At 41.3% G+C, this 12405-nt stretch overlaps 1 protein-coding gene across 3 annotated transcripts; it reads left to right on the forward strand.

Moving 5' to 3' along the window:
• The first annotated feature begins 92 nt into the window (after positions 1 to 92).
• On the forward strand, positions 93 to 12093 carry mrpl52 (mitochondrial ribosomal protein L52). Of its 3 annotated transcripts, none has more exons than XM_031791931.1 (5): positions 93 to 221; positions 1325 to 1394; positions 1525 to 1604; positions 11584 to 11648; positions 11791 to 12093. In XM_031791931.1, exons 1-5 carry the CDS (start codon positions 197 to 199, stop codon positions 11935 to 11937), a joined length of 387 nt encoding a protein of 128 aa, XP_031647791.1. In that variant the 5' UTR covers positions 93 to 196; the 3' UTR covers positions 11938 to 12093. The 3 variants fall into 3 exon arrangements, with proteins under 3 accessions (XP_031647791.1, XP_031647790.1, XP_020360263.1); XM_031791930.1 differs by lacking the exon at positions 93 to 221 and adding an exon at positions 952 to 1086; XM_020504674.2 differs by lacking the exon at positions 93 to 221 and adding an exon at positions 953 to 1086 and having other exon boundaries at positions 1525 to 1592.
• The last annotated feature ends 312 nt before the right edge of the window (positions 12094 to 12405 follow it).

Genomic DNA, 12405 nt, shown 5'->3' on the forward strand with positions numbered 1-12405 from the left:
TATATCAAAGGGTCCGTTGCTTGTTTCCAATTCCTGACACAGTTGAAATATGGTTTTGGTAGGCCTACGTGCCTAGAATAACATGGTTCAAATGGCAGAAGACCTATTTAGGGGACTACTTTATTATGCTCCCAGTCTGTGGAATGTGTGGAAGAACATTCTCTAGTGACACGGTTCTGAGATTTTTCCGGAGTGTATGTGTTCTCCAAGGACGATACAAAGTAAATATCTCGCTACTATTTCAGTGCCTTTTTGCTTGCTACTGCCATACGCTTCAATGCACTCTGTTTCGTTTTGGTGACGTTAAACCCTAACATGAATCAAATATTTATGAAACCATTTTTTTGTACTTCGGGTAGGCTCATTTTGCCTACCCCGAAGCCCCCCTGCTCGCTCCCTACTCTTTCATTGCCCTTAACGGTAGCCTAAAATGAAACGCGCGACCGTCGGTGTGTGCCTGGCTGCCTCTCCCCTCCCCGCTATGCTCCCTTGAGTTGACTGGAGCATTTACTGAAGGCGAGTGAGGACTTGTCTGTAAAGTTGAACAGAAAAATACTTCATGGCTTACTCAGTACAGAAAGAGCAGCTGGAGCATGGGAGAAGAGGGTTCAAAATCATGGCTTATCAACTTTGGGGGACAAAACGTTATATGATGACAAACTCAAATGGTGTTTGTGTGTGCAATTAATACTTTAAAAATAATTCAAGTGTACTACATACAATTAACTACTTTTTGGGGGGGATAGTAACATTTTAAGAAAGTTTTTTAATTTTACGATGATAAAATAAGACTACACCACAACCAATTCTTACTTCAAACCCTTATCTGGCTAAATTGTATTTTGTAAATGTATCATCATTATAACCTGAAGTCCAGCTCATCATTGGCTACTGTAACATAACGTGATTAATTAACAGTGTTACAATATAACACAATTGCAACATCACACGTTGCTTGCTGCCTGTTGCAACTTGGTTTCAACTCCACAATTTATTTGGCGTATTTTGACCACCATCTAGTGGTATAAATAGTTCTTACATAAAAATCCAAAATGGCGGCGCCCTTAAGGACATTGTGCTGTACAGGTGAGGTTATTTACAAGTCAATTACTTATAATTTTCATAAGATCTAATGGTAATTTTCTGCTGTAAATATGAATATCAGTCGGCTCCCAGTTGACAATCTTTTTTTTTCTTCTATTGAGCTAGACAGATCGCTAGTTACGCTAGGTTTGATAAAATGTCTAGGCAACTAGCTAACGTTATCTAGCAAAAAAAAACTAGAGAGCCTAAATGAACTGAATTCCTGATGGTCTGTTTTCAGCTTTGAGGCATTCCAGTCGTTGTTTTACTACGACATGTGGGACACAGGCTGGAATCAAGTGGAGGACCGAGTAAGTTCTAAACGACACAGACAAACAACTGTCAGAACAAAATGAGACACACACACACACACACACACACAATTGCAGCTCTGTTTTGATATGCTTTGTTCTTTACAATTTCACATGGGTTTGTCCATAGAAATGGTCTGGCCCGCAGTGGAACAGAGTATGGCCCCATGACAGATCTCCCTGACTGGTCCTTTGCAGGCAAGTTCACATGTAGGAGCATGCATTTTTAGGTTGTTTTCACATTGTCCTATTTAAAATAACTGCTCCCAGTCCTCTTTAAAGTGAACTACTAGAAAAAAACGGGAAAAAACGTATCTTTTGTATTCACACTGCCCTTGCCTTTTGAATGAGGACTCAACTATTTTGGCAGTTCACTTCACTTACTTTGTGGTCCTAGTCCTCTTTGCATTCGAGTTGCTATGTTTAGAAAGGAACCACAATATTTTTGCAACATTCACTCAATGCACTCTGGGTTATTACAAAGTTAAGGACAAGCCATTCTCAGCAGAACGTGTTATTGGACAGCTAGATACTTGCAAGTCAAATGCTCCTTTAAGTTGCTCTGGAGACAGCAGAGCGAGCGTACGCCTGCATCCATATTAACAAGGCCGGAATGGAGAAGGTGAAAAGCCTCAAGTTCCGTGACATACACATCCCTGACAATCTGAAATGGTCCACCCACACAAACAGTGTGATGAAAAGGCGCAACAAAACGCTTCACCATCTGGCGGGCGAATCTGGGTTTGGCAGATGCCAGGAAAACTCTACCACTGTGGCAACTAATGTTTGGTGGACGAGGAATAATGGTCTGGGGCTGTTTTTCATGATTCGGACTAGACCCCTTAGTTACAGTGAGGGGAAATCTGAATGGTACAGCAAACAATGACTTTCTAGGCGATTGTGTGCTTTCAACTTTGTGGCAACAGTTTGGGGATGTCCCTTCCTGTTTCAGCATGACAATGACCCCTTGCACAAAGTGAGGTCCATGCAGAAATGGTTTGTCAAGATTAGTGTGGAAGAACATGACTGGCCTGCACAGAACCCTGACCTCAACCCCATTGAACACCTTTGGGATGAATTGGAACGCTGATTGCAAGTTAGGCCTGATTGTCCAACATCAGTGCCCGACCTCACTAATGCTCTTGTGACTGAATGGAAGCAAGGCCCCGTTGCAATGTTTCAACATCTAGTGGAAAACTTTCCCAGAAGAGTGTTAGCTGTTATAGCAGCAAAGGGGGGACCAACTCCAAATTAATGCCCATAATTTTGGAATGAGATGTTCGACAAACCGGTGTACATACTTTTGGGTATGTATCTCTCACACTCCAGACTCCGACGTTGCTCATCCTAATATGTGTGTTTTGTTGTGTGAGATATTACTTCACTGTTGAAGCTAGGAACACAAGCATTTCACTACACCTGTAATAACATTGCTAAATAGGTGTATGCGAACAAGAACATTTGAAACTTTTTTTGGGGGGGATTGTCTGCTAAATTACTCAAATGAAACTATTGGTCACGTACAAAGATTTGCAGAGGTTATCGCAGGTGCGGCGAAATGTTTGGGTTTCTAGCTTCAACATTGCAGTAACACCTAGCAATAAAACACACATAATATCAGAATGGGCAATGTCAGAGATCAGTGTGTGTATATATTACACACAGTACCAGTCAATCAAAAGTTTGGACACACCTACTCATGTAAGGGTTTTTCTTCATTTTTACTGTTTTCTACGTTGTAAAATAATAGTGAAGACATCAAAACTATGAAATAACACTGCGGTCCATCCCAAACCATCTCAATTGGGTTGAGGTTGGGGGATTGTGGAGGCCAGGTCATCTGATGCAGCACTCCATCATTCCTTCTTGATCAAATAGCCCTTAAACAGCCTGGAGGTGTGTTGGGTCATTGTCCTGTTGAAAAACAAATGATAGACCCACTAAGCGTAAACCAGATGGGATGGCATATCGCTGCAGAATGCTGTGGTAACCGTGTGGTTGTGTGCCTGGAATTCTAAATATATGACTGACGGTGTCACCAGCAAAGCACCCCCACACCATCATACCTCCTCCTCCATGCTTCACGGTGGGAACCACACATGCACATCCATTTACTTACTCTGCATCTCACAAAGACACAGTGGTTGGAACCAAAAATCTCAAATTTGGACTCATTAGACCAAAGGACAGATTTCCACCAGTCTAATGTCCATTGCTCGTGTTTCTTGGCCCAAGCAAGTCTCTTCTTATTATTTGTGTCCATTAGTGGTTTCTTTGCAGCAATTCGACCATGAAGAACTGATTCACGCAGTCTCCTCTGAACAGTTGATGTTGAGATGTGTCTGATACCTGAACTCTCTGAAGCATTTATTTGTGCTGCAATTTCTGAGGCAGGTAACTCTAATGAACTTATCCTCTGCAGCAGAGGTAACTCTGGGTTTTCCTTTCCTGTGGTGGTCCTCATGAGAGCCAGTTTCATCATAGAGCTTGATGGTTTTTGCGACTGCACTCGAAGGTCAGTCAATCCGGAACATTTCAAGAACTGAAAGTTTCTTCATGTCTTAAAGTAATGATAGACTGTCATTTCTCTTTGCTTATATGAGCTCTTCCTGACATAATATGGACTTGGTCTTTTACCAAATAGGGCTATCTTCTGAATACCAACCCTACCTTGTCACAACACAACTGATGGGCTCAAATGCATTAAGGAAAGAAATTCCACCAATTACATTTTAACAAGGCACACCTGTTAATTGACATGCATTCCAGGTGACTACCTCATGAAGCTGGTTGAGAGAATGCCAAGAGTGCACAAAGCTGTCATCAAGGCAAAGGGTGGCTACTTTGAAGAATCTCATTTAAATATATTTTGATTTATTTGTTTAACACTTTTTGGGTTATCACATGATTCCACATGTGTTATTTCATAGTTTTGATGTCTTCACTATTCTACGATGTAGAAAATAGTCCAAATAAAGAGAACCTGGAATGAGTAGGTTTGTCCAAACTTTTGACTGGTACTGTATACTTATAATGTATACAAACATATAATAGTGTTTAAAGACAGTATATGAATAGAAAAGGTGTGTACAGCAGTGGTTATATACTACTGCTGGTAATCTGAATAATCCTTACAGATTTGGTTAAGTAGTGAAGGTTTAGTGTGCCCCAAAAAATGCACAGCTCCCTAATGAGAGAACCTCTATTCTGAACTCTTTTAATAAAACATGTCTTGATGCAAGCAGATTATTTGATAGGGTTACATGAGCCCCATGTGAAATTACCTGACACTCCCGAGTTCTCCTTCTCGCCCTTCTCTGTCTGAGGTGCGTAGTTCCCCGAAGGCAATTGATGATGAAAAAGAAAGAGTTCCCCTGGATGATCTAGACCCTCACCTACTGCAATTAGATGCAGACATCATTGCTCTCCCTTTAAATGTAACATGCATCTTTAATATCACCCTAGAATGTAATGAAAGTCCCAGGTTGTGGACATCAGCATTTGGCCTACCTCTTTCGAAAGGAGGTGATTTCCCCCCCCCCCCCCCCCTCTACTGAATAACTATAGGCTCATAGCTAACTTGTCTATTCTGACAAAGGTATTGGAGTGCCTAGTCAGTAAGAAGCTTAAGTCTTAAGCTTAACAATATTTTGAGTGGTATGAAATCGGTTTTCAGGTCAAGCCACAGCACTGTCACAGCAACATTGAATGATGTTCACTGAAGGTTTTGAATGATGTTCACTGTGCCCTGGATAGGAAGCGGCATTGTGTATATGTATTCAGACTTGTCAAAGGCATTTCACACTGGATCATACTGTCTTGGCGCAGAGATTGAAGTGTGTTGGGACTACTGGTCATGCTCTGTCAAATAGAACCCAGTGTGTTAAGGCAGATGGTCCTACGTCGTAGAGCTGCGCTCAGGTGTGCCTCAAGGATCAACTTTAGCTCCCCTGTGGTTTATTATCTAGATCAAGGGGTAGGCAACCCTGGTCCTGGAGTGCTGCAGCCACTTCATGTTTTTGATTTAACCAACCTGGAAAACCAGGTGTGTTGAATTGAGGCTATCACTGAGCTGATCAATGTACTTAAATAGCTCAGTAGTGGTGCCTAGTTGAGACAAAATCCTGCAGTATCTGCGGCAATCCAGGAACAGTGTTGCCTACCCCTGATCTCGATAATAAACCACAGGGGAGCTTCAATTGGTCCTTGTGGTACACCAACATTGGAAGACTTATTGAGACAGCTGATGGACATTTTTGATGCGGATCATTTTATTCAAGTGGCAGCAGTTTGGCTTTTGGAAAAAGCTCAAACATCTTTTCAACATCATTCAACAGAATCTGTACGTTTTGAAGCTTGTTCTGAATTCCAATACTAAACACTCTGAAAACCATGTAATTACTACCATGCGAGGACATTCTATAGAGCAAGTCAAAACATACAAATGTTTGGGTGAATGAGAAATTGAGCTTCACCAGCCTATTAGGTTTTATTTCCAGCACAAAGCTTGTTTTGCCACCAGAAAATAGTTGCTTTGTTGTGCTTTTCTCTCTGTGTTGGACACTAGATATACTGTTTGTGTGCAAGCCTCAAGCTCTACACTGAAGGCTCTTGATTGTGTGTCATGCAGCCCTTGGTTTTGTCACCAATCGGCGATGTCTAACTACAGTGCTGTTGGGAGAACATCACTAGCAACACACAGGCTCAAACACTGCTGTTTGTATCTATCCTCTTCTAGCTTGAAATTAAAACTCATACAAGCTCAGATCTCAATCTTATTTTATGCTAACAGTCCCAAAAATGTTTACAGAGCATGGAAAAAGGTTAAAAAAAAGGTAATTTCAGTACTCAGCTCCCTGGTCGTGAAATTCCCTCCCAGCCAACCTAAAACCCCAGGACCTGGTGTCCCTGGAGGAGGTCAAAGGGCAAATAGATGAACAGGTTATTGAGACATGTAGATGTTTCTAGTTGTCACCCCATGTCACAAGTTTGCGTTGCCTTCTGTGAGGAAACATGTTTTACTTCACACACCTGCACTGTTTGCTGTTGTATTTGTGCTGTTGCCAGTGTCTGTGTGTTTTTGTCTCACATATTTTTTGGTTTTTAATCACAGCCCCTGTCCCCACAGGAGGCCTTCATTGTGAATAATAATTGGTTCTTAATTGACTTACCTAGTTAAAAATGAAACTGTATATACATCTAAAGTGTGTAATACAGTATGTAAACATTATTAAAGTGACCAGTGTTTGTCGATGACTCTATGTACATAGGGTAGCAATCTCTAAGTTGCAGGGTAGAGTATGGCTTGAACCGTGACTAAGGCTAGTGGGGATTGTTTAACAGTCTGATGGCCTTGAGATGGAAGCTGTTTTTCAGACTCTCGGAACCAGCTTTGATGCACCTGTACTGACCTCTCCTTCTAGATGGTAGCGGGGTGAACAGGCAGTGGCTCTGATGGCTGAGGTTACATTTTGGAAGCCAATAGATTGCATTTAGTTAAAAGATGATACCAATAATATTTACAAGTTAATATTATGTAACAGAATAAATAGCAGAATAATAACTGCAGATTAAATAATGCTTTAATTGAACATTGTACTCCCAATGTAGGTTACTGCCCCTTAAGAGCTAGCACAGATTTTTTTTTACCCTATGTTGTGATTTTCACCATTATGTTGTCTTCTCTCACTATTCAAACCCCACAATCAATAAACAGTTTATGAAGCTCTCTTAGCCTATAGTCACATATTGCAAACAAATAATCTGAACTAAAAACTCTACAGATATTTGGAATTTCTATGCATCCTTGACAATTGTTAATCAATATCCCAAAACAGCACTTTTTTTCCACGAACACGCACATCATAATCTTCCTCCTTTTTGTGTCACATTTGGGTTTATTGCTAAACGGTGTAGCAGTAGTGTGGTGTGGGAATAATGACAAGCGGATTTTGGAAGCTTGGTTTACATTGCCCTAAAAATGGGAACCGGACCGCAGAATTCAAGCGAACCAAATTCAGACCACCTCTCAAGATCGTCTCACTTCGGGGGCTCTTCTGAGGGGTCCGAGTTTCTTTGGAGTGTTCACACTGCCCAAAAAATATTACCGAACCACACTAAGTTCCCCAAAATTGGCTGAAAGGGACCAAGTGTGAAAACAGCCTCTTGTGGAGTCTTATACTCCCCTTGTCCTAAGGGTAAAAAATGACCCGCATTTAAAATCCGTGGACCCCACTTGTTTTTATTACAACGCACCTGCCATAATTGTTTCCTTTACTAAAGTAGAGGATTATTATTGCTAAAGGTACTGCATAAGTGTAAACATTACTTTTTTCGTAAGAGATGGCACTTGTATAGCCTAAGAAACTAGTCGAAATGTGCAGAAAGTAGTTTTAATTGCATTTTGTTGAAGGGAAACTAATAGTCTTGAACTTTTTTGGCAGCATAGTGATATATATATATATATATATATATATATATATATATATACTGTACAATGAGGAATTCAACTTCAAAATACTAGTCTTCTCCCATTTGTCTTTTAGCCATTGCCCCCACACACAAGGTGTATGAACAATAAAATAAGATGACCAATACAAAACCAAAAACGTGAAGAACATAAATCAATCGACTTTAATTAGCACATGTATGTGTTCATGGACTTTGCTGATGTATTTCTCACATGTACAGCAGATAGTATTTGGTTTACAGTCCTTCTTTTGGGAGCAGAATTGGCATCTCCTCCTCTTGCCTGCTGCAACCTTAAGTGGATCTGGACAAAATTCAGCCCCCTGAACAACTTTCACAAGCGCTGCTGTGCGGGGGAGGTGCTCCCTTTCTTGAATGTGTGGGGTTACAAGTGCCTTTCCCAGCTGCTCCAGGAACTCCCTCCTCTTGTTCTGCTTATTAGGCATCCAAGTAGGATTGATATTGTTCCATATTACGAAGGCATGGTATGAGGAAACATCACTGATGTTATGGAAGATGACCAGGGGTCAGCGGGCAGTCATCCTCCTGCAGCTGTAAGTTCCAATCGCCTTGTCCAGGTTGTCCAAGCCTCCTTTATTGTGGTTGTAGTCCAGGATGATGGCTCTTCCTGTCCTCACGAACAACGATCTCAGCCGTTTTGTGAAGTGTGCTCAGGAGGACCACATTCTTGTTCCTCTTTGGGAAGTAAGAAACTAGAGTGGTGGTGGGTGTGAAGATAAACTTTTATGAGAAGGCCTCTCTACCCCTTGTGAGGGATGCGGGGGGGGGGGGTCAGGCTTGTTCTTTCTAACTGTGTTAACCATGATGATCTTCCTCTTCAGGAGCTGCTGGCTGAGTTCATAAGAGGTGAAGAAATTGTCACGTGACATTGTGCCCCCTCAGTCCATCTGTCACATTAAGTACAACCCGTACCCCCTGGTTCTTCCCCAGGCCTCCACTGGTCGGTTTCCCTGTGTAGACTTGCATCTTCTATGCATAGCTGGATTGTGCGTCACAGGCCAACTATACCTTGATGCCATACTTTGCTGGCTTGCTGGGCATATACTGCCAGAAAGGACCGTGACCTTTTGACAAAAGAGATTGTTTTCTGTGATACTGATAGTAATCACATAAATCAATGATATTACAGCAATACATAATACAATTTAAAATGAAAATCACTTACATTACAGATATGAATACAAAAATGTACCTCTGAATGGAACCAGTTGCTCAATCTCTGTTACTTCAGGCCCAGAGTTGTAGAGGTATGGCAGACGCCCCACCCACTTCTCCCAAACCTCTCTTATGGTTGCCAGTTTGTCTCTCACACGTCTTGCAGGTCTTGACTCACGGTTATGAAATCGTAGCATTCTTGAGAAAGTGTGAAAGACATTCAGTGGCATCATGGCACGGAAAATCGCCCTTCCACACTCTGCATCCCAGAGACTACATGTAGCCTCGCCTCAGGACCTGTTAAAACCCGCTAAGATTATCAGCCCTATGTAGGCACGCAGGTCAATCTCATCCATCCTTTTCCAGTTGTCTCCATATTTACAGAAACCCTCATTCTATAAAATAATTTCTCCGTAATTAATATTACCCGATTTAGCTAATCATGTAAATGTAATTAACTAGAGAGTTGGGGCACCACAAATATTTATAGAGCTGTTATCTTCTGTATAAACTCTTAAAGACCTAATAATATTTTACATCAATAGAAGTCAATATTAATCGTCACCTTAATTCAGTCTCATCTGAAAGTTGTAAATTCTTGGTTATCTTCACGAACCCTGGCTAACAAGTTGAATCAGCAATACAAAATTGGGTTTCATTATTTATTTACTAAATACCCAACTAATCACAAGAATTACATATACACAGAATTAATCATACCTTGTTTACAAATTATGTCATAAAGGGGCAGCAGGGTAGCCTAGTGGTTAGAGCGATGGACTAGTAACCGGAAGGTTGCAAGTTCAAACCCCTGAGCTGACAAGGTACAAATCTGTCGTTCTGCCCCTGAACAGGTAGTTAACCCACTGTTCCTAGGCCGTCATTGAAAATAAGAATTTGTTCTTAACTGACTTGCCGAGTTAAATAAAGGTAAAATTAAATTAAATTAAATGTCCCTAGCGGGTTCCAGAAGTGAAAGCTGGTTACACAAAAGAAAAGGGCTGGGTTTGAGTGAAAGAGCGGGAAGACTGAGGACCAAAGGAAGAAGCTGTGCTATCGTAAATACAGTATTTTATGCATTCTAAATTACCGCCCATTTGGAAAAGGAAAATTTAATAAATATTTACTCTGAGCTGCGCTTCGGTTGGTTGGTGGTAGATGGAAGGCCGTGTTGCCAAACCGAGTCCTTTGTCCTTTTGAAGAATGTCTCTGGTGGTCAATTGAATACGTTGTAGTAACGTTGTTGTGTGATAGACGGGATACTCTCTGTTCCTTCCTAACCCTCGTTTGCAGCTGCTGTTGCTAACTCAACGGCTAGAAGGTATCACTGCTGTAGTGAATAAGAGTTCAAAGTTCATACCATTCGCAACCAAAGCTCACGCTGATGTTGGCTGCGTTCTGTAGTTATTATCTGAACCATTCTGACATCGGACCGTCGTCCTCACTTCCTCGGAACAGGAGGTTACATTTTCGTCAAGGCTTTATATAGTGGAGCGAGAAGGGTGTGTCTGAAAAGTTTTATAACCCATGTCTCTTCAAAGGGGCGGGCCACTGATTGAGCAGAGCCCTAACCTTATGAAAACCCAAATCTCTCATTTGGAAGCTAAAATTACGTTTCATCTCTTCACCAATAATTTTATATTCAAACATTTCAATTGAACAACAATTCCATGTGAATCCGATAACTCTGATGTGTAGACTTTCCACTGTAGAGTTTGTCATCCTATCATTGATGAGAATGTCCCAGATGACAAACAAACTGACATCATATTTATTAAGTACCACCGCATTGGTCGGATTACCAGAATATAGTTAATTTCCCCCTACCTTCTGATGTTCCCAGAATCTCTATGTTAACCAAGGGGTTTTCAAATTTCACATCAGTAGGGTAGAGAGAGGAAAAAGGGGGGAAGAGGTATTTAGGACTGTCATAAACCTACCCCCAGGCCAATGTCATGACACCTCCAAATGTGTCATCTCCAGGATGATTTTTTTCGATGGCTGGTGTGATGAACATGTACAATGTTGAGGTGATGTCCTGTGCAACTGCATGTCTTGTGGGCCCTGGGGTCGTCCTTAAGACATTTTGTGCTGCCATCCTGCCCTGGTTGTCATATGGTGGCAAGGACCATGCTATTTTGCTGTTCTTTGACAAAAATGTCTCTCTTTCAGCTTGGGGGAATTTCTTCATCTGAAGATGATGCATTGTGCTCTGGGTTGTATTCTTCCCCATCTTCTTCAGATTCCTCTTCTAAATCATTGTGCTCTTGTTCCTCCTTGGACAACTGAAAAATCAGATCTATGACCTTTTGGGCACTGAAACGTGCACTCATGGCTTCAGCAACGAGATCATTTAAGGGGGTTTTCTCTGCTGTTAAACATAGTGGTGGGTCATTTTTGACCCTTAAGACAACACAAGGGTTAATATGTCAGGAACCTAATGTATGGCTGTTCAATGGAGCTGATTGATGCTGTGGTGTGTGTGGTTGGGAATATGATTTAGGCCTACATTATATGATTGCTTGTATTTGTGTTTTACACACAGATGGCCGGCCTGCACCCCCCCTGAAAGGACAGCTGAGGAGAAAGCAGGAGAGAGAGACGTTAGCAGTCAGTACCCTCTATATTACCTCCATAAAGTTGAATATTTAATTTCAATACAGTTCACATATGTCCTTTCCACCTCCTTTATATTTCTTCTCCTTTTCACTTCCTCATCTTCTTTTCTCATCTCTTTCTCGGTCTCCTCCAGAGACGTGTAGTGAATCTCAGCTCGGAGGTGGATAAGGGGATGGAGGTGTGGAGGGAGAAACAGGAAGAAGCCAAAAGAATGCAGGAACGCAATAAATCTCTTCTGCTTAAACCCAAAGGAAACCTTTTATTGAAGAAAAATAAGTAATCATCACATTTTCTGTTCTAGCCCACTTGAGTTATTGACAAAATGGAGGAGATTTGTGCAGTTGGTGTATGGCATTGTCTTTCCATTTATGTTTGTACTTATTTAGCCCGTTTCAATGTTTTCAGAAATTAAACTTGAATGTAAATCTACTGCCTACTGTTAATCTACTGTCTTACTTGTTCTTGAACTTCTGTATGAAAATATATTAGGAACATGCCCTTTCCCTTATTACTGTGGCTTAGTTATTAACAATAGTTTGAGTAATATATTTATTTCCATACTCCATGTCCTTCTTTCCCCACTAGAATGCAGCATTTTACCAGTTTAGGTCAATAGCAGTGCTTCGCCGCCATTTTGTCTCCAGCAGTCTCTAGTCTCTAGTCTAGAGCAGTGGTTCCCAACCAGGGGTACTAGGACTCCTGGGGGTACTTGGCCTATCCACAAGGGGGGTACTTGAGAAGACTCATG

Source organism: Oncorhynchus kisutch, linkage group LG16 (genome assembly GCF_002021735.2).
Source record: "Oncorhynchus kisutch isolate 150728-3 linkage group LG16, Okis_V2, whole genome shotgun sequence".
Taxonomy (NCBI): Eukaryota; Metazoa; Chordata; class Actinopteri; order Salmoniformes; family Salmonidae; genus Oncorhynchus; species Oncorhynchus kisutch.

Bases quoted from the DNA above. Each gene is read 5' to 3' on its own strand.
- mrpl52 (XM_031791930.1), top strand. From the start codon at position 1,053: ATGGCGGCGCCCTTAAGGACATTGTGCTGTACAG. The intron at 1,395-1,524 runs GTAAGTTCTAAA...GTTTGTCCATAG, and splicing joins GGAATCAAGTGGAGGACCGA to AAATGGTCTGGCCCGCAGTG. The intron at 1,605-11,583 runs GTAGGAGCATGC...TTTTACACACAG, and splicing joins CTTTGCAGGCAAGTTCACAT to ATGGCCGGCCTGCACCCCCC.